The sequence below is a fragment of the Octodon degus genome, unplaced genomic scaffold (assembly GCF_000260255.1).
Source record: "Octodon degus isolate 3935 unplaced genomic scaffold, OctDeg1.0 scaffold00100, whole genome shotgun sequence".
In the NCBI taxonomy this organism is placed as follows: domain Eukaryota; kingdom Metazoa; phylum Chordata; class Mammalia; order Rodentia; family Octodontidae; genus Octodon; species Octodon degus.
In genome coordinates, this window is record NW_004524676.1 from 9,479,366 (window position 1) to 9,505,574 (window position 26,209).

The 26,209-nt window shown below is 44.8% G+C and overlaps 2 protein-coding genes across 2 annotated transcripts in view; one reads left to right on the forward strand and one right to left on the reverse strand.

The window, feature by feature from the left end:
• The window catches only part of LOC105743125 (spermatogenesis-associated protein 31A1-like), a gene marked incomplete at its 5' end in the record, with an annotated part of 27,038 nt that extends 23,028 nt beyond the window's left edge, over positions 1 to 4,010 (forward strand). Inside the window, one exon of the mRNA XM_012516322.2 lies at positions 3,918 to 4,010. Within this exon, the coding sequence (XP_012371776.2) occupies positions 3,918 to 4,010 (93 nt within the window). The remainder of the gene's footprint in view (positions 1 to 3,917) is intronic.
• A 677-nt stretch (positions 4,011 to 4,687) lies between these two features.
• LOC101575213 (putative serine protease 47) overlaps positions 4,688 to 26,209 on the reverse strand; it is a 27,617-nt gene continuing 6,095 nt past the window's right edge. Inside the window, exons 4-7 of the mRNA XM_023723558.1 lie at positions 25,703 to 25,858; positions 22,930 to 23,243; positions 21,673 to 21,784; positions 4,688 to 4,780 (exon numbers count right to left, since the gene is read on the reverse strand). Coding sequence (XP_023579326.1) covers positions 4,688 to 4,780; positions 21,673 to 21,784; positions 22,930 to 23,243; positions 25,703 to 25,858 — 675 coding nt within the window. The remainder of the gene's footprint in view (positions 4,781 to 21,672; positions 21,785 to 22,929; positions 23,244 to 25,702; positions 25,859 to 26,209) is intronic.

A 26,209-nucleotide genomic window follows, 5' to 3' on the forward strand; every position in this document is an offset into this window, starting at 1 on the left:
AAACAATCCTAAAATGTATATGGAATCAAAAGAGACTGAGATTAGCAAGAGCAATCTTGGGCAACAGTAAAGCAGGACACATTACAACCTCATTCTTCAAGTTACAGTATGCAGCTACTTTTTTATTTTTTATTTTTTATTTTAGGGCAGGGTCTACAAGGTCTAGTAGATTGAACTTGTAGTGATCCACCTGTGTTCAGCCTCCCAAAAGCTAGGATTACAGTGACAAGCCAACAGCCCAGTCTCAATCGTTGTCTCAGTGTGCCCCAGATTGAACCCCAGCTGCTGGGTCTGCCTAAGAGGTGCTTTAATCTGCTGAGCTATTTGGCTGACCCATAGCTACGCTAATAAAAACAACATTATATAGGCACAAAACTGACTATGTATCAATGGAACAGAATGGAGTATGTATAAAAATTACAGGTACATTCAGCCATGTAATTTTTGATGAAGGGTCCAAAAAGATTGAATCTACATCCATATGTCTCACCATGTACTGAAGTAGATCAAAATGGATAACAAATCTAAATGTTAAAACATTTCACTTAGTTTGCTAAAAGATAAAATAGGCAAAACTCTTGAAGATACTGAGATAGTCAAGGACTTTTTGAACAGAACCCCAATTACATAAGACATAAGGAACAACAAATAGGATTACATCAAAGTAAACATCATCACAACAAAGGAAACAACCAATTGACTGTGGAGAGAACCCACGGAAGAGGAAAAATTTTGTCATCTATTTCTCAAAGGATTAATATGTAAGATATATGAAGAACTCACAATAATCAGACCCACAAAATAAAAGATCCCATCAAAAAAATACCACTGAAATGAACAGACACTTCTCAAAAGAAGTACATGAAAAAATATTCAACATTTCTGGTATTTGATAAGTCCAACTTAGAACAACACTGAGATTCCATCTTACTCCAGAAAGAATGACTATCATGAAATGAAATAGTAACAAATGCTGGCAGGGATATGGGGAAAAGGGAACTCTTCCATAGCTTTGGTGGTAGCATAAGTTGGTACAATCACTATGGAAATTAGAATGGAGATTCTTCAAAAAAACTAAAAATATAAATTCTACTTGATTTAGCTCTTCCCATTCTCTGGGTTTCCCTCAAAGAGTTAAAGACATTATATTACAGTGATACATGCATACTTTTTTTTTATAGCATCACAACTCTTAATAGCTAAATCTTGGAAGCAACATATATATCCATCAACAGATGAAAGTGTGGGGCTGGAGCAAGGCCAGTACCAAGAACACAGAGAGTCTGAGGCAATCCAAGCAAATAAGTTACTAGGAAGAGAGGTGTCACATGACAACCACCTGTTGAATGTATAAATGAACACGTTGCAGTTGTTGAGCAGTTATTTTCTCCCATCAGGAGAAGAGGCTCCACCTGATCTCAGTTTTCTATATTCTGACTCATCTTTATTTCTTTCTTTCTTTTTGGTGGAAGCAGGGATTGAACTCAGGCCTTGCACTTGCCAGGCAAGCACTTATTCTACTGAGCCATCTACCCGGCCCCATCATCTTTATTTCTTTACCCTCTATTGTCCTTCACCCTGAGAATTCCTGAGAGCTGCACTGCATATGGCATATTGACACTTGAACATGGACTTAGGATACAAAGAAATAACAGCTGAAAAGACACCTCTGAGAGAGCACATGAACAAAAACAGGTTCCAGAGAAGCTCAGAGGAGAGAGGTGTATTGATATTGATTTCACCAGGTGTAAACATGGGACAAAAACAGGTCCACTAGAGCAATAATCATAAGTAGAAATGCTTGTTGTATTACTGATTCCTACATTTACTTTTTGATCCTGGACCTGGATTAGGGGATGTCTCAATCATTGTAGGCTTATGGAGATGACCATGGAAGATTTGTCTTGGAGCACTATTTTAAGTCTCAATCAGAAAAAAGATGGCAGAGCATAGATCTCATAGAGTTTAAACCCTCTAGCTTTGTTCAATCAGATAAGAGAGGAGCTATGGGGGACAAAAAAGAAATAGCTAAAGGATGTCTAAATCCAGGGGATTATTTATTTTGGAAGAGAAAGTGCTTTGATTTGTTTGTGGATTAGGTTGCTTCTACAGTCTGCTCAGGGCAGCACAGCACTACAAGAGGGAGGTGTGCAGACCAAACAGAGAGGGGTCCCCATGCTCTGGCTCTGGGTACATTCAGCAGGGCTTCCCCAGCTGTTCCCATACTTGCATGCCCATCATTCATGCCCATGCTACCTTTCACACCATGCTGGGCTTAGAAACATGGGAGCCATAGCAGACAAAATCAGAGGATGATGGGGGCTGGTGAGATGGCTCAGTGGTCTAAAGCACCTACTTAGAACAAGCTTAGCAAAGCACAAGGACCACGGTTCAATCCCCCAGCACCACATGCCAGCTAGCCCCGCCCCCTGGTAGGCTGAGCTGGCCACACACACACACACACACACACACACACACACACACACAAATAAAATTAAAAAAAAATCAGAGGATGGAAAGGCCAGGAAAACATGGTAGCCAAGGCTGCAGAGATGGTGGCTATGGTGTCCCTTGGGGAAGGTAGGCACAAGTGAAGATAATCCAGAGATGGTGCCCATCCCAGGCAGCGAGATGGGCACTGACTCCTTCCAAGTCACTGCCACTGAAGCATTGGTATCAGGTAGTGAGGTCAAGGGGCAGCAGTCTTCCCCTCAAGCCAATGTTGCCACCACTACTGCCAGGGGTGCTCACCTGCACCCTAGAGTCAACAGAGCAGGAGCTACAGCTGGAGGCAGGAGTGGTGAGTGGAGCCCCAGGCACCCAAATACAGGACATAGGTTTTTCTCCTATATAAAAGACTAAATTAAAGGCTGTTACATGGGCCTTGCAAGATTATTCACTCATTCTAATTAATCTCTTTTTAGATAGATTTCATGTTTGTGGTGTAGTGTGTCACACTGAACCACTGCCACCATATATATTGACCAAGACATCTTTTTTATTTATTTCACACTCTCCAATTTGTTTTTTGGTCATGTCATGTTCCCCATTTTATTGGTCATTTATGTTCTCATTGTCCATTGCTGGGCCCTCTCACTGAGGGAAACACTGCAATAGACGGATTGCTGACTCCTGTCACTATGACTTTCTCACACACCATTCAACAGGCTCTGGCTTCCATGCCACTTTCTATCATAACTTCTGCCTCATGTAAACAGTTCCTTTAACTCAGGAACAGGCTTGACAAATTGTTAAACAATGTCCTTCATGTGTAACACATCTTCCCTCATTCCCTACAGAGATTAATCCCACAGAGTTATGCCCCAATCATCTCTGGCAAATGGATGTCACTCGTATTCCTGAGTTCGGCTCTTTACACTGGGCCCATGTTTTAGTGGATACTTCCTCAGTATTTCTTTTTGCTTCTGGCTGCCTTGCTGAAGTGGCTAAATGTGTCACTGCTCATTGCTTGGATAGTTTTAGTACTTTTGGCTGCTTGTAGACACTTGAGACTGACAATGGCCCTGCTTAAGTGGGTGCTGCCTTTCAAACATTTCGTAAAACTTTTCACATTTACCTTGCCATGGTAATTCCTTATAACTCTTAGGTCTAGTAATTGTTAAACATGCTCATATTATGCTCAAAATTCAATTACAAAAACAAAATAGAGAATTATTCCCTACAAAATTCACATCTTATAATAGATTTTACTTGGCATTATATATTATTAACTTTTAAAATCCTACTAGGGATGAAACCACAGCAGCTGAAAGACAATCCAACCATGTAAAGGAAAAGAAGCTAGAAAGGGTCCTTTGGAAAGATCTTCATGCTGGACAATGAAAGGGACCTAGCCCAGTGCTAATTTGGGATTGAGGAGAGTCACTAAGTGAAAAAAACTCCTATTGCTTTCACAGAAAGCAATAGCCATGATCATCCAGATGGCTGACAATGACAGGTGTGTTGTATGTTACGTGTCGGTGCCGATAAAAAACGACGAGAAGACCTGATGAATGTAGCTTCAGAGGTCTCACTGAGACTAGTCTCTCTTCAAGTGAGCCCAGAGCCTCAGAAGCATCTCACATTTATTGAGGGCTAAAGGCAGGCTAAGGAATGTGCATAATTACCTAAGTGAATACAAACTACTATCTCTATTGACTTCCACCATTTGCCTAACGCTAGGTCCACACAAATGCTAGCTGATAACACCCCAAGCAAGGGATCAAAGGACAGGGCTCCTGCAGGGGAAGCTGTTATCTGCTGCGTTGGGTCCCAGCTTGCCGGGAATTTGCAAACAGACAGCAACTCTCCTTGGGCTCTGTGCACTGTTCCCTGCTCTCTTGGGATATCAGGCTTTTGTCTCAAATCTATATTTCTACACAGGAAAACTGAGGAGATTGAACTGAACTTGATAGAGAACAAAACATTAATTTTAATTAATATGGATCACATCTTAATTTAGTCTTAAGCATCCAGTAGAGAAGAATAGCTATAAGAGATATAAAACAATACTATAGTAATACGTTAATTATAAAAGAAACCCAAATCATTAACACCTTCTGACAATTGCCAGCTGCTCTGGTAACTGAATACTGCTGTGGGTAATGGACTCTATAGGGTTTAATTGCTGCATTCAGGGACCTAAAATCCTTGGACTGGAAATCTTTAGCCTAAACTAGTAGGTTATTCAGAATGGAAGGGGTTTGAAAATATGAGGATCTTCCACAGGGTCCTCCAGGAACAGCTCCTCCACTTTCAACTGATCACCCATTACTTGCAACTGCAAAACAGAAAAAGGGGAGGTGCAAAAAGTGGCTGAAGCTGGAAATTGATCACACATGCAGGGTTGGAGCAGTCTTGAGAATGAAGAGCCACCAAGGCAAACCATGTGAACAAGTTGTTTCAGCTCCAAAAACATGGAAAGCCTGAGGTGATCTAAGCTAACACGTTGTTAGGTAGAGTGGTGTCATGTGACATCAACCTGCTGAGTATATAAATAAATGTGCTGCAGTTGTTGAGTAGTTATTTTCTCCCATCAGGAGAAGAGGCTCCATCTGATCTCAGTTCTCTGTATTTTGACACTTGTTTTTATTTCTTCATCCTCTACTGTCCTTCGCCCCAAGATTTTCTGACAGCTGCACTGGATGCGACATAAACAGATAAAGAAAACATAGTGTTTATGTACAATGGAGTATTGCTCTTCCACAAAGAAAGATAAATGAATAGTTTATAGGAAAATGGATGCATCTTGAGACCATAAAGTTAAGTGAAATAAATCAGACATACAAACTTAAATGGCATGTTTTCTTTTATATGAGAAACCCAAAATTTAAATAAATAGCAAGATAAAGGATAATAAGAAATAGGGGAATAGGCCTTTTGCAAAAGGAACACTGACCAAAAGATAAAGTGCATGTTCCAGGGGCAGGGTTGGCACAGCAGGCCAGGGAATCAAACCCCTGGCCTCTGTACCTGCTTGCAGGTGCTTTAATCCCCTGAGCTATTTGGCCGGCCCCTTCACTGATCTTTTAAGGGGGACTAAATGGCATTTTGGGAAAGAGTCCCCTGATAGAAGAAAGAAAACCTCTGTAGTCCAACTGGCTGGAGTTTTTTCTCTTTTAACAAAAGGGAGGAAGCCTATGACTCAGTGACAGTATCCTTTTGCGGCATGTGCCAGGCCTTGGGCTTGATCCCCAGAACTGGGAGTGTGGTAGGTGAAAAGTTGAAACTGATGTTAGTACCAATTAACTTTGTTTTCCTATTGCATAAAAATGTAATCATTTCTTATCTAAACAAGGCCTGACATACTAGGTCAAGAAGATGAACAAGAACCAGTTCAGCATCAGGCCCTTAATGTGGGAAACAAGGATGTACATCTTCCTGAGTCACTTCAGAATGAGGAGATAGAAACCAGAAGCTCCTTGAGCCCATACGATCCTGATGAGAAAGGTCTAGGTGTGCAGGTTTTTGGCTGTTGGGGCACAGGTCCTAAGAAATAAATACTATATTTGTGATTGTATATGTCAACTTTATTGGGTTAAGAACCACCTTATGAGGGCCAGCCAGATAGCTCAGCAGATTAAAGTGCCTCCTTAGGTAGACACAGGGACTGGGGTTTGATCCCTGGTGTGCTGTGCTGGTCACGCCCCTGGGACATGTTGAGATGGTGATTGAGACTGGGCATGGTGGCATGTGTACCTGTAATCCCAGCGCTTGGGAGGTTGAAAACAGGAGGATCATTACAAGTGTGATCTGTGTGGTGAGATCCTGTAGACCCTGAACTAAATACATAAAAATAAAAATAAGAAACACCTTATGGGGGCTGGTGAGATGGCTCAGTGGTCTAAAGCACCTACTTAGAACAAGCTTAGCAAAGCACAGGGACCGCGGTTCAATCCCCCAGCACCACATGCCAGCCAGCCCCACCCCCTGGTGGGCTGAGCTGGCCACACACACACACACACACACACACACACACAAATAAAATTAAAAAAAAAAAAAAGAAACACCTTATGGATTATTAGTGAAACATGTTCCTGGGGTGGGTCATGGGGCATGCTTGGGTATTGTATATGGACCCTGGGCCCTTTCTCTCTGATACTGTCTACTTGCTGTGCTTTCCTGATAGTATGAATTAAGGAGCTTTGCTTTACCACACCCTTCTACCATGAAGTTTCTGCCAATGGTTCAAAGAGACTCTCTGCAGACACATTAATTTAAACCCGAGTCTACAGAGGGCCAAATTATCCTGTGGCAATGTTTTATTAGCTGGCCAGACCCAGACATTAAGTGAAAGCTTCAAAAATTTTGACAGGATCCACAAACGGGTATGGGTCAACTGGTTGATCTGGCTTTCATGGTCTTTAACAACCAGGACCAAGAGAAGGACAAATGAAAATTGAATAACAGAATAAGGCACGCAAAGGTCATGCTGGCCCTCATGAATCAAGCCTATAATAAAGCCCACAGCACCAATGTGAACTGAGGTAACCCAAAGGGTGATGAAGGCAAGTCTAGGGCTTCAAGTACAAGCAATTAGACCACTGGGCAAAGGAGTGCTCTCAAAGGCCACTAAGTACTTTCTAAGCCTATATGGGCACAAGTGAGGACCTATGGCACTAAAGAAAGCACTACTCTTGTTCCAGAAGGGGATGGAGTCATTCACCACCATGATGACAAGAAGAATGTACAGACAGTGACTGATGGTGACTGAGGCAGCCTGCATGGCTCTCTGCACAAGGACATCCCAATAACCTTGCAAGAAGCCTCAGGTAATTAGATGCCATGGATATGCAAATTACTTTCCTTCTTGATACTGAGGCCTCTTATTCCATTCTAAACTCTAATGGGATGAGTCATCGTTCCATTCCTCAGTTGTTGTGGGAGAGGGAATGACTAGTTAATTTTCTTCAAACACATCCCCCCACCAACTGCCAATTGGGACATTTTTTTTCCCCAAGCTTCTCTCATGGTAATACTAAACTATCCCATATTAATAACTGAAAGAGACACACTCCTGCTCAGGGCCACTTTGTTGCTCATGCGTCTAGCAATTTATGTCCTTGTTGCCAGGGGCTCAGCCAACCTACTCCCCATCAGTCCCAATTCCTTTGCTAGAAGGAATACCCTAGACACTATATTGCTTGTTTATTTGTTTGGTTTTTTTTTTAGACACGATATTGTTGCAGAAACTAGAAAACCAGATAGAAAATGCTTTGTACCAGGAAGTAGGAAGGCAACTTTTATTAGTGCCAGTGAGCTGATGCGGGATCACTCCCTCAAAACATCAACACTGCTTAAAGTAAAACAGCAACTTACATACTTTTTTATGTTTTTTTTTGTTTTTGGTACCAGTGATCAAACTCAGAACCTTGTGCTTGCCAGGTAGGTGCTTAAACCACTGGGGTATCACCCTGGCTTATATACTTTTTTCTGCAAGCAGGAGATACAGACTCAATAACAGGTTACTCTATAATTGATTACATGCACAGGTTAGTCTATATGTGGGGCAACTTTAAGTGGAGGGAGCCACTTATCATGGAGCAGGAAGGTTGGGGAGAGGAGAATCAGAGTCCCTGGCAATTGAGCAAGATTTAGTATGACCTGACAGGTACAGCTTGAAGAAGACTAGCAAAACAGAATAGCTATATAGGCTATTATGCTGCTGGATGGATAGAGCAAAGTCTATTATCTCTGAGTTGTGGTTGGGTAGCCAAGGCCAACTGAGTCTGATGGCCCAATTATGAAACTATAGTTTTAATTTTTTTCTCATTACAGTATGATGGCACCCTAGGGTGAGTTGTCCGGGGCCTGGATAATCAAATGTCTTGATGGGCTGTCAGAGCTACGCTAATAATCATTTAGCTCATGGATCTTACCATATGCATTCATGTATAGCAAGAGAAAGATTAGACTGGTGCTAAAGCCAGTTACTAATAAAATTAGGCTATAGGATTGAGGATGCTATGTCAGTCCCTGTGCAACACATCCATTTTACCGGGAGTCAAATTATGAGGAAAATACCACCTAGTTCATCATCAGTGAGGTGGTGATGCTTATCTACCCTATGGTGGCACCCGTGCATCCTCCTTGTACGGATCTCAGGTGACACTAACTGGTTCTCAGGCTCTGATCTTCTTTTCTATTCCTGAGGACTCTGCCTCCCAGTACTTGTTTACCTTTGAATAGGTGTAGTGACATGAGACAGAAGTCTGGTGTCCTGAGGGAGCAAAGAGCAAGAAATGTAGCCCAAAGTGACCTATTGTCTCTTGTAACTTCAGGCAAGCTGCAATAGAAGGCCACAGATAATAGCATTTCCTGGAGGTGCCCTGTCTGTTCTTTGATCCTTCACTTGAGGGATGTTATCTGCTAGCATTGTATGAACTTAGTTTGGTGAATGTCAAGGGCAATAGAGATAGTAGTTTGTATTCACAAAATTAGTCATGTACATTCCTTCACTACTCTTACCCCTCAATAAATGAGAAGTTTCAGGACTAAGCTCAGTGAGACCTCTGAAGCTATATAACTTCAGTCTTCCCATTGTTTCTTTCTGCTCCAACTAATAACATACAACAAATAGGAGACTCCCCAACCTGGGCTTCACCAGCAGTATACTTGGACTGTGCTGACTTGGGAGTTTAGAGATCGCCCTCAGGCTGTTTGCATAAGCCTTGGTTGGAGATAGGAAGAATTGAGTTTGAGAAGGCCTATCATAAAATAGATGACCTTTGTTGTATGTTACGGGTTGGTGCTGAAAGAAACGAGAAGACCTGATGAACGTAGCTTCAGAGGTCTCACTGAGATTAGTCTCTCTCCAAGGGAGCCCAGAGCCTCAGAAGCATCTCACATTTATTGAGGGGTAAAGGCAGGCTAAGGAATGTGCATAATTACCTAAGTGAATACAAACTACTATCTCTATCCAACATTTGCCTAACACTAGGCTCACCCAAATGCTAGCCAATAACATCTCAAGCAAGGGATCAAAGGACAGGGCACCTGCAGGAGAAGCTGTTATCTGCTGCGTTGGGTCCCAGCTTGCTGGGAATTTGCAAACAGACAGCAACCCTTCTCAGGCTCAGTCCAGTGTTCCCTGCTCTCTTGGGACATCAGGCTTTTGTCTCAAATCTATATCTCTACAACCTTCTTAATTGTAGCCATTTAGGAGTTATCTGATCAAAACATTAAAATCCTTAATCTCTTAGTAAAAGGGGGGGGGACACCAGGTGTTCAAACACAATGCCCAGATTTCTCAATGAAAAGTAATTTACCAGGAATATGTTGTATACAATACTGGGACAGAGCCAATTGCGCCCAAGGAAAACAGAGACAATTTGGCCACTGGGTACTCTGCAGTCTGAACAGCAGCTGGGGGCTTTCTTGAAAATGCTTGGCTTCTCCTGCATTTGGATATCCATTTGGGGATATTAGCCAGATGAGTATAAGAGGCTGCTTGGAGGCCAGAAACTAAACTCTGGGAAAGGAGCCTAATTGCTCAGAAGTGGGCCCTGTCATTAGGAATTCCAGATCTAACAAAGCCCTTTTCTATCTTTCTTTCTATCTAAGCAGGAAACAGCCTTTGGAGTGCTGACCTAGTATTTGGATGCAGAAACCTGGCCACTGGCCTACTTTTCCAAACAGTTCGATGGGCTAGCACACGGCTGGCCCAGCTGTCTATGAGAAATTGCTGCAATGACACGTTTAGACAAGGAAGCCTCTGAAATAACACTGAGGCACAATTTCCCAGTCTCAACACTACAGCAGTTTAAGGCCCTATTGTAGCTCCAGGGACATTTGTGGATGACTAGAAAAAGACTCCGGATATATTAGCCCACCCTTATAAACTAAACAAAACAAAGCAAAACCAGGCATGACTCTTCAGTCTTCCACAGTTCTAAATCTAGCTACCCTCCTCCCCACTGATAGGTAGAGCATGAGCACAAATAAACCACTGCCTAAAATTATGCCAGCTGTCTCAATCAGAGGGACCAGCCGTAGATAGAACAGTGAACATGTGATGCACTGATGGCAACAGTATCACAAAGGATGGCGTTAGGAGGGCAGGTTATGCCACAGCTGGTCTAATCCAGGTTGTTAAGGTAAGAAGACTTCCTTCTGGAATGTCAGCTCCCAAAACAAAGTTTATTGCCCTCTCTTGGGCACTTCACTTCAACTTTCCCAGGTTAAGAGGGTCAATATATGACTCCAAGTATGTCTTTTTTGTTTTGCATATACACTTTGCCATTTGAAAAGACAGAGAACTTCTGACTAGCCACCATTTGTTAATAAAACATGGACCAGACATCCTCAATCTCTTTGAGGCAGTAAATCTTCCAAGTGAGCTAGCAGTTGTCCAGTGCTGGGGTCATCAAGCCTCCTTGGACCCTGCATCTCAGGGTAGTTCAAAGGCAGATTTGGCTACCGAACAGGCAACTCCACTGGTTGTGCCTTTTCCCAATCTTCCAAACAATACACTGTTTTTTTTTTTTTTAAATTTATGTGTGTGTGTGCATGTGTGTGTGTGTGTGTGTGTGTGTGTGTGTGTGGCCAGCTCAGCCCACCAGGGGGCGGGGCTGGCTGGCATGTGGTGCTCGGGGATTGAACCGCGGTCCCTGTGCTTTGCTAAGCTTGTTCTAAGTAGGTGCTTTAGACCACTGAGCCATCTCACCAGCCCCAAACAATATACTGTTGTGTGTATCCCAGGTGACTCTTGGATGTAAGGGTCGAGTCGCTGCGAAGGAAGGCCCCAAGAGTCGATCTCTCATGCAAATCACAAAGGGCAAGCTTTATTGTCTATGTGCACGCAGGGCGACCTGAACACACAGGAACAGAGCACGCCGAGCTGACCGTGGGCTGTATTTTTAAGTCCAGAGACAAAGGGAGGAGGGATTTAGCAAGCAGGGTTACAAAAGCAGATCGCATTGGTTAGTTTGGGTTAGTTCTTAAAATAATTGGTGGGTTTGAGATTATATGACCTTTCAAGGAAACTAAGAGGGGCAGGCTACAGGGCAACTAAATAGTTAACTCTGTGGTTTCAGCTGCATTCTGAGAACTGGTGGGTTTATCTATGTAAGGTGTCCTATTTCACAAGGATGCTCCCAGGTTGGAGATTAAATGTTTACCTAAGCCAGGCCTGAGGCTTTATTGCTCCACCTGGGTTCCAAGATAAGGGTGACTTAAGCCTTATGGTCAAGGACCAGTAGGTGGTCCCTTGTGACCGGAGTTTGAACTTTAAAAATTCTTTGGGCCTTACAGGGTACTGGCAAGATGTTGTTTCATCCAAATGACAATGGGCAGCCTTTCCTGCTAATGTCTTTAGGTGGCCTGTGTGATTTTCTCTTTTTCTTTCTTTCTTTCGTTCGTTCGTCTGTCCGTCCATTCTTCCTTCCTTCCTTTCTTCCTTTCTTCTTTCCTTTTTTTCTGGTACTGGAGATTGAACTCAGGACCCTGAGCTTGACAGGGAAGCACTTATTCTACTGAGCTATCTCCCCAGACCCCCTGTATGATTTTCAAGTCAACAGTATAACCAAAATAACCTCAGCTGGAGTGCTGTTACTCTCCTCAGATCCTACTAAAATAACCTCACTCAGGTTTCCTCTACAAAGCAACCCATTTGGCACCAAAAATCTGATCATACATTGCTTCAATTCTATGCACCCCTTTGTATAAAGAAGATTCAAGACTGGATCATGAGTCAAGATCTGGACATGCAAAATGCCACTCTCCAAGTAAGTTAAGCTGCATCCCTTAAAAGCTGAATATCATTATCATAGAACCTATCTTTGTACACACAGGAGTTAAACAGGGGATCAGGATATTGCCAGGAGAGATCTTCTAAATAGGTTTCTGTTCTCCCACGGGACAAGCAATTATTTGTTAGTGTCGATCGACTGAACAAGCCAGGCATGGTGGCTTTGGAAAAACAACGGCTATAGCTATTCCAGACACTTCTGATGCACTCTTTCAAAATGACTAGAGCTACATTGGTAGAGACTTTTGTCTGTCTGGGAAAATGAAAACAATCAGGTCACCCATATGTTTACAATAGAAAAGAACTTCTGTCTTGAGACTCAAGGACTTTTTTTCTTGTGTAATTATTGTGTTTTCTAACAAATAGGAACATATACCCTCATTTATCTGACCTTTGGAGACCAACATAACACTTTGTAATCAATCCTTGCCAAACCCTATAGATGCCAGGTGTATTAGTTGATACATTGTGTCAAGTTGGCTGAATCAGCTCCGGCAGCGTGGGGGCCTCGCCCTTCAGGTGGGCAGGGCCCAGGAATTGAGAAAGGCAGGAAGCCACCCTGCCTGGTTTCCTGCTGCCCTGCCCGGCTCCCGTGGAGAAGTCTCAGTCTTTGGAGGAGCTTGATCTTGGCAGCGGCACTCGGAGTTCTGATCTTCAGTGTGGAGCGCCAGTTTTCGCAGTCAGCGCAGGAAGGAAGAGAGAGGCCTGATAGACGCCACTGCAGCTGCTGCTCCTCCTCTGCTCTCATTGTTTTCTGCCGCATGAACTGCTGTTGTTTGCCTTGGAGCCAGCTGAATATGGACTGAACCCTCCAGTACCTGTGAGCTAAAACCTTTCCTTCCTTCATTTTGAGTGTCGGGTATTTGTCCCAGCAAGGAGTAAAAAGTAACTAAGACACCAGGATAAAAACCAAGCAAACCATAAACTCCTTCCTCTACTAGTAGGCCTGGGTATAGTAACTAAAATAGGCATTGAAGTAGAGGGACTAACCCCATCCCTCTCCTGTTACCAAAAGTTGTCTAAGGACCTGATAAATAGCCTAGATAAAATTGCCCAGAGCATTGTCATTCTCCAGATTCATGAGCAGCAGTGGCTCTAAAACACCACAGGGGACTAGATCTCCTGACTGCTGAAAAAGAGCTCATGTTTGTTCCTAGAAGAATTCCGCTTCCGTGTCACTCACTGCAAGGATGTGAGAGAGGCAGCATGAAAGCTAGCTGACAGCATTTCTAAGATCAACCAGAAATTCTCTGAGTCACAGAGATCCTTTTAACAGATCTGGAATTGGGCATTCTGGTTATTTGCCTTTGTGAATGCTTGTCATGGTCTTATTATTTAGAGTTGCATACTTAATCTCTTAGCCAAATCTATGTTTTCTTCTGTATCCGTATCTGTTTTTTTTTTTTCGGTACCGGGGATTGAACTCAAGACCCTGCATTTGCCAGGCAAGCACTTATTGTACTGAGCTATCTCCCTGGCCCTTATGTTTTCTTATTAACAGCAGTTAAACTAAAGATGATGATCCAAGTCAAGGACCAAAACCTGCCTTCAGATCTGGAGCTCATCAACATATCCTCAGGGATGGAGCTCTGTTCCCTTAGCCCCTCCATCAGACAGGGTGAGAGTTCCACTGTCTCTGATAGACAGGCTCCATGCCCCTCCTCAGCAGGAAGTGTTATGGGTCACTCAATATAGGAACCAGATCAGCCAGATAGTAGTTTTAAGAGCCTTTATTACTGAGCTCAGGGTCATCAGCCAGCTCTCACACAGGAGATTGAGTGACTTCAAACCCAGATAGCAGAGAGTTTATAAAACAGGAATCACATGGTGTTTGGTAAGTGAATTTGTTGTCTAGCACAGAACAGCAGAAAACTACATTCATTTGATACAGCTGTAAACTGCTTGTAATTAAGGGGTCTTTTACAGTTTAGTGATAAGTGCGTATTTTTATAAGATACATTTTTTTTTTTTTGAATTGGGGGTTGAATTCAAGCCCTTGGGCTTGCCAGGCAAGTGCTTATTCTACTGAACCATCTCCCTGGCCCCTATAAAATACATCTTAAGCTGACTATGTTTACAGGAAATGGTTAGGGAGGGAGTTTGTTTCAGCTTGCTGCCTTGACATGAAACAGTTATTCACTGCTAAACAGCCTTGAGCAGGGAATGAGAACTTATTCCTTAGAGTAGGTAACAGGAAGCACAAGGTTTTTCCTAATAATTTCCCACAGTTAAAGCACAAAATTCAGTTAACCCATTACATTAGCAGATATAGAAGACAGACATCACAATCACAATCCCTTAAAGATTTTTGAGGACCAGGTGTATGAGAAATAATATACAGAGCACAGTTAGGGGCTGTGGGGCTGCTTCCTTCTATTGGAAATGAAGCAGTTCCCCTCCACTCACAGCTGCAAGGCCACCCTTCTCCCTTCTCCTGAATCTGGGCAATTACCCAGGGCTAACCACTCACCCTTGCCCTAGGGCTTACTAGACTGGCTGAGATAAGGCAAGTCTCCCAGCCTTTGCTGGGAATAGGTAGAGAAATGACAGAAGGAAAGGGAGTGTGAGGGAAGAGGGACACAAGTGATGGAGGGACACCAAGTAGTTGTGAGGCAGGAGGAACATGAGGTAGACTGGGGAGGGAAGAAAACACCAGGTAGACCAAAATGAGGAGTGGACCCCAAATACCAGACCTGAGTAACTTTGTGCAGCCTTACTGTGCTAGGGATTGTTGCCTTCTAGAAAGTGGTTGCTCCTGATGGGCGGTGTATGTGTGGACAAGGAGGAAGTAGACAGGAGAGTGAGGACAAGCTGCACTTGAAGGAAGCCCAGCAGGGCAGTTGGTAGAGCCTGCCTCCATCTCTGTCCCTGAAAACAAGACAGGTGGCACATTGAGTTTCTGCCTTCCATCCATATGTGCTTGTTCTCCCTGCATCTGGCCCTTTCCAAGCCTTGCTCCAGGCCAGGAGTGCCAATTTCCTCCCACAATTGGTGGAGAAGCACTTCCTGGCCTCTAAGGAGAAAGCAGGGATAGACACATCCTGGAGTTGAAGTTGACTCAGACACAAGGACATTTGTATCTCCTGCCTGCCAAACCACCACCCCTGACCACAAGCCAATGGGGAGACCTGTCCCCATCAATGACTCCCCAGTCGTTAGTAGGCATAGGTCACAGACAAATTTCAGCTGAGATCTGAGGACCCTGCCCTATTCTGCAGGCTCCCTGGGCTCCCTCCTTTCTCCAGAGAAGAGGTTTTAGTCTTGACCCCACCCCCTCCCCCCCTCCAGCTACCAAATCTTTTTTTTTTTTTTTTTTGCAGGACCAGGAATTGAACTCAGGTCCTTGTGCCAGGGAAGCACTTACTCCACTGAGCCATCTCCCCGGCCCCTCCAGCTACCAAATCTAAGAAGTGAGCTCTTTTTTTTGTATGTGTGTGTGTGGTACCAGGGATCAAACTCAGGATCTTGTACTTGCCAGGCAGGTGCTTATGCTGCTGAACTATCACCCTGGCGCAAGAAGTGAGCTCTTGTCAGACAATCCCAGATGCCAGGCTCCAGGATGCACAGGTGCCTGGTCAAGGCCTTCCCTCTACAGTGAAGCTGCTCCTTCCACTGCTACTGGAGCCTGCAGCTGGCATTTTTCTTAGGGACCTTTTTTCTTCCTGAAAGAGTTCACAGGGGAGGTTGGACTAATCCTCAGCTCTGATAGGGTTTTTCCTGAGTGGGTGACTTGACCAGGACAAGGCCTGGTCTCCATAGGAGGAAGTCTGTGGTGGTTGATACATTGTGTCAACATGAGAAGTTTAGAAGTTTAATTAAGTGACTCAGCAGAGAGCCAGGGTTCTTAGTTTGTAAACATCTTCATCCTGTGGAAAAGGACGGCATGGACATTGTGTGAGTTCTACACACCCAGCTCCAGGGCATCTTGTTCATAATATAAGGAGGGGGTGGGCTGGGGAGATAGCCCAATAGAATAAGTGCCTGCCTGGCAAGTGCAGGGTACTGAGTTTAATCCCAGGTCCTGCAAAAAAAAATTATAATAATCTATAATATAAGGAAGGGAGAGAGGCTGACTAGAAGCTCCTGCTGCCCCTTCCCTTTGCTCTTTGTTGTTTTCTGCTGCCATGAACTCCTGCTCTCTGCCATTTGCCACACTGCCTGGGAGCCAACCAGGTATAGACTGAAACCTCTTCTAACTGTGAGCTAAATAAACCTCTCCTTCATTTTGGGTGTTGAGTATTTTGTCCCAACAATGAGTAAAAAGTAACTGAGACAAAGTCCCATGGGGAAACTTGACTGATAACACCAGCAAGACACCTCTTTATGCCTGAAAATGTCTTATTTTCTGATAACTGCCAGGGAAACTCACTCCTGGGCACACTCTTTCAGAGCTATACTTTTAGTCTACCTCAAAGTTGCAGAAGGGGCCAACCAAATAGCTCAGTGGATTAAAGCTCCTGCAAGCAGGCGCAGGGGCCAGGGGATTGATCTCCGGGCCTGCCATGCTGGTCCTGCACCCCAGGGGCATGCTGAGAGAGCGATTGAGACTGAGCATGGTGGTGTGTACCTGTATCCCAGCACTTGCGAGGCTGTAAACAGGAGAATCACTATGAGTCCGATTTAGTAGTGAGACCCTGAACGCTCTGTAGACCCTTCTCTAAAATACAGAAGAAAAAAAAGTTGCAGGAGGTCCTCCAGATGCCTGTGCACTGAGCAGGACTGATGAGTCATTTGGTTAGTGGGACCTTGGCCAGGCTGCCCCTACCTTGGTGGCCAAGGAGCTAAGACACAGTCTGACCTAACATCTCTATGTTTTTGCTTCAGGCCACTCTCTAAATGGTTTATAAACACATTCACATAACATAAGCCACCTATTTATACATTAGAACATTTAAACATTAGCATTAGAATTTAAATATTAGAATTTTTTCATACAATTTGCAAATCTTGCTGAAATAAGTACAGCCATAAAATTCTCAAGCATCCTCACATGTGGAATATTTTCATCACCTCAGAAAGAAATTATATCTAATTTGTTTATCGCCTCCTGTCCCCCTATGTTGCTACTTTAAGCAACTGCTAATTTACTTCCTGTCCTCAGATTTTTCCACATTTGCCTTTGTGTAATCTCACTTTTGTCCATTCAGTTGGACATGCTGCAGTGTATTGTTTGTAAATTCAATTTCATCATGAGTTACTAAAGTTATGCAGTCTAGATGATCAAGAATTAACATTTATTGTTTTCATTGCTTCACCGCTAACATTAACTGCAGTCTAAGTTGCCCCAGCCTCCACAGTAGCTAGGAATACATGTGTGCATCACTACACCTCATTGAAAATGGTGTTTGTGATGCAAGTAGATGAAAGCAACAAATACAGTCTCTACCAGTGCAGTTTATTGCTGCTGTCTTGAATAATTTAAGGCCCTAGCAGTTCTTCAGGGCAGATGTCAACACAGTTGCTTCAGGATAAGTAACAACAGTCAAAGAAGTTAACTAATACTTGAGTATTTCAGTACCATTCTATTTGTGATCTAGCATGGTTTTTCTTCTTTGATGATTATTTAGGGCTGAAACCAACACCTGACATAGTCATGCATCTAGATTATATAAAGAACTATCAACAAGCCGGGCGTGTTGGCACATCCCTGTGACGGGATGCTGAGGGATCTTTGGGATGCTGAGGCAGGAGGTTTGAGTCTCACCGGGGCAACTTAGCAAGACTTGGAGTCAAAACAAAAATAAAAAAGAAAGGCCAGGGAAGTAGCTCACTGTGAAGGTCCTCTTAATCTTCCGCATCACAAACAAACATACAAATAAATAAACGATAAACTGTCAAAAATCTTCAGCAAAACTAGCAATCCAGGTAGCAAGTGGGCAAAAGACATCAAAACACATTTTATCAAAGAGGATATTAGTTTAACAAATAGGCGATGCAAATGTGTGCAACATGACAAAACCATTAATAAAATGCAAATTAAGAACACAATGATGATTACCACATAACCTGTCGTCATAGTTTGGGGTTTTGCAGGGGCAAACAATACAATACAGGACACATTTTATAAGATTATTTTACAATGAATTACCCAAAGAATCATATATAAAAAGTGCAGGAAATCTATCCATATCCTAAAGACCAAAGAATTCAGCTGAAGGCCTGGATCTTAGTATCCTGCATGAGTTCAGATCAAAACCTAAAGCTCATAACAATGCCTTCCACAAACCCAACTGGAGGCCTAGTGCCCATGCCAATGTCTCATGTAGGCCTGCTTTATGGATCTGTACTGGGAAGGTCCAAAGGTCAGTGGTGGAAGCTAGAAAGTCTGTGCCAGTGGGATGAAGGATCTGTGCCACCAGGCTGAGGGATCTCAGCGGGAGCCGGGAAGTAGTGCTCAAGAACCAGAGCTACCTTGAAAAGTACCACAGCCATCCTCAGCAACAGTGAGGTCCCGAGCTCCTCTGACAATGAAGAAGGCTGAGTTCCCATCAGGAAAGCCAATGCACCAAGCTTCTTGAGGAGGCTGAGTGGTGTACCATCTACCCCTCCGGAACCAGCTCAAGGTGAGGACTGTGATGGATCAACTGAATCTTGTGCTATAACTGTGGGAAATTACTAGGAGGAACCTTGCGCTTCCTGTTATCTAAGAAATGTGTTTTCTCTCTCTGCTCAAGGCTGTTTAGTAATGAGTAACTATTTCTTGTCAAGGCAGCTAGCTGAAACAAACTCCCTCCCTAACCATTCCCTGTAAACACAGTCAGATTAAGATGTATCTTGCTTATCGCTAAACTGTGAAAGACCACTTAGTTACAAACAGTTTGCAGCTGTGTCAAATAAATGTGGGTTTGTGCTGTTCTGTGCTAGATAACAAATTTGCTTACCAAACAGGATGTATTTTTGGTTTAAAACTCCTTGCGCCCACCACCTGGGGCCGCTGTCTTCTCCTGTGTGAGAACTGGCTGGTGGTCCAGTAAATAAAGGCTCTATTCAAATTTCAGTCTGCCCCAGGTACCTTTCTCTTTGGCTTCCTTCTTTTTCTGATCATTTTCCTTGACACGTTTCAGGAAACTATCATGACTTTTTGAGTGTTTAATATGCTCGATATGCACATTAATCCTCTTGGCAAGTATCTTGCCCTTAACTTGCTTGTTTACAACAATGCCAACAGCATGCTGGGTAACGTTGTAGACTCTTCCCATTTTGCCATGGTAACATTTGTGAGGTATTCCTTTTTGCACAGTCCCCATTCCCTTGATATCTACAATATCGCCCTTTTTGTAGATTTGCATGTATGTAGCCAAAGGAACAACCCCATGTTCTCTAAAAGGCCTGGAAAGTGTATACCGGGTTCCCCTCCTCTTGCCCTTTGTGTTAGTCATTTTGGCAATTTACTGGAAGATGGCAGTTCTGGCCGAAAGGCTACAAAGTATATTTTTAAGGAAGAAAAACCCTAAATATATAATTAATATATGACTAGGAATTGCATTCCTGAGATTTTATTTCATAGGAATAAAATCATGATGTCGAACTCACAATGATCCTCCTGCTTCAGCCTCCAAAATATTGGTTTATACTCATGTACCACCACACTTGAGGTTTTTTATTTTCATATTCTACTTTTCATTTCCTGTCTCTCCTCCTCAGAGTTCTAGAAAAAGCTTTCCAGGGCCTTTTTAGCCAGCATATGTGGAAGAATAACATTCCCCTCCCCCTTCTATTGCCTGTGCCAGAAGCATAAATAACAGGACCCATTGGGTTGACATGAAGATTGAGGGGACTTGTCACAGGGCCCAGAGTTTCTTATACTTTTGTTTGACTCTTTAGTAAAAGGCTAGTGTTTGCATTTTAGGTTGGGGAAATCTGGGTGCTGTGATATTAAATAGTGAAGGCATAGGTCCTTCACAAATGGCAGGGAACACAGCCTCTGTCCCAGGGCTTGGCTTGGTTCTTCCATATGGCCTCCTGGCTTGGCAAGGAGGACTCTTGCTCTGTTCTTTGGTGTTGGAAAGCTGAGACATTAAGTGCTTCCCCAAACATCACCTGCAGACTTAGGGTGGAGTCACTCTTCAGAGCACTGTATATATATCCTCCCAGATCTAAGTATGGGCTCACCTCCCTTCCCCCAAGTCGGTGGCACCTGGTGGAGTCCACTGAATTCTCAGGCTTAGGGCCTGGGCTTTGTTATCAGGTGTAGCCTGAGGCCTGCTGTAGGGTTTATGTGCTGTTGGGTGGAAATGGTATCTATTGCTACCTGTGTGCCTTTCCACTTGCCCCCTCACTATGGGACTGGCCTATCTTCTAAGCAGTCTTTCAGACTGCATCCTTTCTCTCTGGCATATTTAACGTGAAAATCAGTGTCTGCTAACTCCCAGCTTCTGGTTGGGGAGGGCTGATATCTGGATCCTGTGCTAGAATGGCTTCCTGAGACAAGACCTAGGGAAGAAAGAGGTGGTCCCAGGACCTAGGCAGTGGGTGGAGCGTGAATGCACAGCCCCCTTTTTTGGTATTGGGAGTTGAACTCAGGACCTTGTGCTTTCCAGGCAGATGCTGGAGCCACAGAGCTACATCCCCGGCCCCACTAGAAGCGTGAATGCAGGGTCCCCGATTACCATTGTGTTTTCCTGGTGAGGTTTCTGACTGCTTGCAAGGCAGTGTGGACAGGAGTGTTCAGTGTTTTGGAAGGAGCCTCCTTGGGCCTGGGCTGTGTTTTCTATTATTTGTGGGCCACTCAACAGGCTGACAAGACTTTCCCCCTATCTGGGAAGATACTTAGAACTTGATGGCAAAACCTAAGCCACAGGCCGGGGAGATGGCTCAGTGGAATAAGTGCTTCTCCGGCAAGTGCAAGGGCCTGAGTTCAATCCCTGGTTCTGCAAAAAAAAAAAAAAAAAAAAAAAAAAAACCAAAATCAAGACAAAACCTAAGCCAGGTGGAATATCACAGAGAAGTGGCCCTCCAGGGAGAGGCAGATGTCCGATTCTCTTTTCCCCAACAGCCTCCAAGACTAAAACTGGTGATCCCGATGCACCAGGTCACAGAACACTCACTGAAATACCCACAGACCCCTTGAAGGCCCGGGGCAGCTCCCAGTAACTCCCCAGGACATGGCTTACTCTGAAGTGTCACCCACTACTCTGGCAGTGGCCTGGTTCTTTCAGAGAGTGGTCTTCATGTCATTCCTGCTGCCTGAAGGTGATAATATTCCACAAAGAACTTCCCCCTCTCCCCTGACCCTGTGCAGAAATGTGTGCATCACATGTTGTCTTGGTAACGCATGGGCATCCCAGGGTTCTGAGTAGTGCTCCTAGGGCTGGGCCTTGGAAGTCCAGCATATGGAAGGCAGAAGGCAAGCACTCATTGCCTGGCCACAAACCCAGTTAAAGCCCAGCCCTAGTGGGTGGGGGTATGAGCAGGTGTAGTGGTACCTCAGTAGTGGTGCCCTGGCTGAAGATGGGGACAGCAAGAGAAGACCCCACAGGAAGGGACATTCCAAAGACATGTTCTTTAGCCTTCGTGAGATCTTTGTGGGTTGGAGTCCTGCATGAGCAGCAGAGGGATAAAGACAGGGAGGTCCTGCTGCTAGTGAGCACTCAAGTCTGTCCATATTCCTACCTGGGAGGGTCCAGGAAATATGGGCAACTCTAGGACTGGAAAGAAATTGATCTGAACCCCAAGAATAATGCCGGTTCATTGGGACCTGTGCTAAACAGGAGCTCCTTCTTATTGAAGAAACTCCACGCCGAGGTGGGCTGCACTGTGAGCTTTCAGGGGTCTTGCTGGCCACACAAGGATTCTGGTGTCTGGCATATCTGCAGAGGGACAGCCTCAGAAACTACTGTGGGGCTAGTGGCTGGACTGCTGAGTCTTGGGTCAGCTAAACAGACTGATTTTCAACCAATGACCCTGTGTGGAAATTGAGCAGGAATGACCTCGACTTAAGCAGGGAGCAGACCAATAGGGGACTTAGGAGGTGGGCAGTGAACAATCCACAAGGGATTTGGGGAGGCTGGGGCTTATATGGGCAGGTGACAGGCTATGAGGTGTCAACCTAGGAGCAGAACTCTGAACATTGCCGGCTTAAGTCCTAGCTTCCAGCCTGGCATCAGGGCCCCATGTGTGTTCCTAATTCATGCTCAACCCCTGTGTATGAGAGGCCTCAGGGCTTCAAGAGCCCAAGTCTTGCCCACCTCTGGGAGGTTCTTTTTGCCCCTGCACTTGGATGCCTGGAGCACAGCCTGGTCTCCCTGGAGAGCCACAATTTCTTCATGATGGGAGCAGTCTGCATATCACAGCAGTCTGCAGGACCCTGCTTTCTGCCTAGCTGGCACACGTTCCTCAGCGTCCTCTTACTGTTCCTGTCACACCTCTGCCTTTCCCAGGGGACCAGGAGTGAAAGTTTCCCTGTGAGGTCTTGCTCCCTTTCAGGGCAGGACCCAAAAGCTGACCCCAAGGGAAGGGGGTTCTGAGGGGCAGGAAGTTGGGGGGGGGCGAGAGACTGCAGCTAGGGGGCAAGGATGAAGTTTTATTTGGTTATTTTGGCCAGGCTTTGTTTGGGGACTGGCAGCTGATGGACAAAGAAGCAGAGGAATGGGAACACTTGTTAATAATGAGCTGGAGAAAGCAAGGCTGCAGCACAGCACCTGAGGCCTGCACAGAGAGGATGCAGATGGGCATATCGTTACCCTCTGGCGTGCTGTGCGGCCTGAAGCATAAATGGCAGCAGGAGGCAGGTCTGTGCTGGCCCAAGCACACTGTGACTCTTGCGGAAGCCTGTAGCTCTCAGTGGCTGGGGCAGGAAGTGTGTGGGAGGAGGACCTGTCAGTGAGTCCGGCACAGGAGTCAGCCTCTTGACTGAGCTGATCCAGTCAGTGAAGTGGGTGACCCTGGTGAAGACGCTAGGGTAAACGGGGTGCCGACAGTCCAAACTCCAGCTGGCCAGTCCTACCAGGACCCAGGCACCGGGGTAGTAGCAGACAAGAGGCCCTCCAGAATCGCCCTGAGGAAAGAGAGAAAAAGAGTCAGTACAAGGTGAGTAGTCAGAGACATGAGAAGCATGTCTGGTCCAGAGCTGCCAATATCCAAGTTAGGGCCCCACTACAGCCCCACTGGATTCAGTTTTGTAGGTAGAACACTGGAAGGGAGCCGCAAGGTACTCCTGAGCTGCTTGGGTGTCCAGATGGATGACCATACATGTGAATTTATCAACATGTGCACCTCTGCTTCTGCTAGCCATGCAAGGTAGTGGCCTAGTACTATGTGCTGCCCAAGGCCAGGAGGGGACAGGTGCCTACAGAGAGGGGCTAGGGAGCTGGTCAGGCAAGCGGAGATCCCTGTGCAGACTGAATCTCTGTAAACTCTGAGGAGCACAGCATGTTCCCCCAGGTCCCTGTCTCTGTTTACTCAACTCTGTGGCTTTTTCTCTATTTCATGTGAGAAAATACACGTGGCCAGGCTTGGTGGAGACAGGCTGTGTTACAGTTCGTATTTGAAATGTTCCCCAAAGGTTCACTGTGCTGAAGGGTTGATTGTCAGCTGATGGACTTGGCAAAGTGACAAGATGGTGAGAATTCATGGCTGAATGGGTCAAAGGGAGTGGATCATGGTGGCACGACCCTGGGGACCATATCATGTCCCAGACCCTTTCCTGTTTGCCTCTTTCTCTCTCTGATTTCTGCCACAAGGTGAGAAGCTTTCCTCTGCCATGTCTTTCTGCTACAATATCTCTACTGGGACGTAGTCCTAAAAAGTGATGGAGCAAGTGACCATGGAGTGAAACCTCTGAACCCATGAGCCAATTACAGTGGTATCTCAGTTCAAGAATGCTTTCGTTTACAAACAAATTCATAAACAAAAAAACATGGCAAAAAATGGTGTGTAAAAACTGCATCCAGTGAGGCACATGACCACGACCATCCTTCCTGCTGAATATGAATGTGACCATCCGTTCCAGAATCATGAAATGAATTGTTTGTGAACTGAGGCTCCACTGTATGTCTTTTCTCATTTCAGTTGTTCTTCCCAGATATTTTGTCACAGCAACACTGAGGTAACACAGCTGTCACTAGGGGAGTGGGCAAGCATCTCTAGTGGATTGGGAGTTACCTGAGATCTGAAATGCTATCGGGGAGGTTCATCCTGTGGGATAGCCAGGCCATGGTGACCTCTGTGCCAAAGCTTAGCCCACAGATGCTGGCTTAGGTGTGGGACCTTGTAGGAGAGCTTGCAGAGGAAGAGATGGTATGGGATTCAGTTCTCTAACCTTGGTTGTGTTGGCTCTTGATATAAGAGTAAACTTATATCAAGAATATATAAATAATTCCTATAAGAAACAGACAACCCTTACTCAGGAGGCTGTGACAGGAAGATCACAAATTCAAGGCAAGCCTGGGAAACAACACAAACCCTGTCTCAAACAAAAAAAAAATGCTGATGTGTTATGTCAGTATAGGAAATTTCAGCCAGCTATATAATTTCACTGGGAGGATGTAAATTAAAGCCAAAAACCAATAACACTCGTCAAAACTGTCACAGTGTGAAAAGATGGAAGGTACTAAGTTTGGGTGAGGACATAAATTCTCAGCCGCTGCTGGAGGACTGTTTACTAATTTCTACCAAGACTGAATACATATATGCCTTTTATCTAGCAATTCATGGGATTCTACAAAATAAAGTAGCAAAGATGTTCTGTTCACCTGTGCTCTAAAAAAGCACAAGAAAACACACAGAGCATGCATGCCACTCATCAGACCTCCGAGCTGCAAACGACTCAACACCCATCCAGCACAGAAGGGGCAAGAACATTCAGTTCACACAGGACCACACTTCAGGGAAATGGCAGAGTACATACTGTACTCTGGATGAGCCTCACTAACAAAACATTCAGGGCTGGGGGTTGTGGCCAGTGGTAGAGTCTTGCCTTACATGCACAAGGCCCTGAGTTCAATCCCCAGCACCACAAAAATATATTAAAAAAGAAAGAAATAAAAAGAAAGTAACAAAACATTCAGGTACACGGGCATGACAACTGCAAATTAGATTTCCAGAAAACACAGAATTCAATCTAAGGTTGAAGTGAAGACAGGAGTTTCCCTTGGGTATCAGAGAAAAGAAGGGGGTGGGGGACAAGGGGTCTTCTGGCATGTTGTGTCAGCATGGAAAAGTTCATCAGATTGTGCCCATGTGTATTGCTTGTACTACAACAAAAAGTTTAAAATATGCAACACAAATGGAAGCAGCGTGAGCGTCCTTCTAGTGGCTGCCCCTGCAGCAGGATTGGCTGGGGAATGGGATACCTTGGGGGGGGGGTACTGTTGAGGGACAAAGCCCAGGGAAAACACCCAGTGAGAAGGAAACAAGGATTCCAAGGTTTCCACAAAGACAGTAGAGACCAGCACTGTTCCCCTAGGAAATGAAGGCCATGAGAATAGGCCAATGAACAGCAGAGCTTGCTCTTACACTGCAGATGGACTTTCCTTCAGAGAAATTCCCGATGCACAGCATCTCCTCCTGCACCAAGTGGTCCTTGCCAGTTCTTTGCTCATACAAGAGGCTGCAGAGCTCATTCTCAATGAGGCCTACTTCAGCCTCCTGGAGAGGGAAGGGTGGTGACAGCTGCACTGTGAAAACAAGATGAAGGTCAGGGACTTGCATGACAGGTCACACAAGGAAGCCCAATCAGTCCAACTAGTTTCCCAACTCTGCCTGATGCTCAAAATTCTCCTCCCCCAAACGTGGGGTTTTCCTGGAATATCTGAGTTTGAAATATTGTTTCAGTCTTCTACCTACCTGGTAAGTTCCTCCTCTTTTCACAAGACCTAACAGACCACACCTCTCCCAGGGCTGCACAGAGGTGAATACCACACACGTATAACCTACTTATTGGGGTTCAGCAATCATTCACCAATTCACATTCCTTGTCACAAAGTATCCCATCTATTTTCTTTCCTCCTCCTCCTCCTCCTC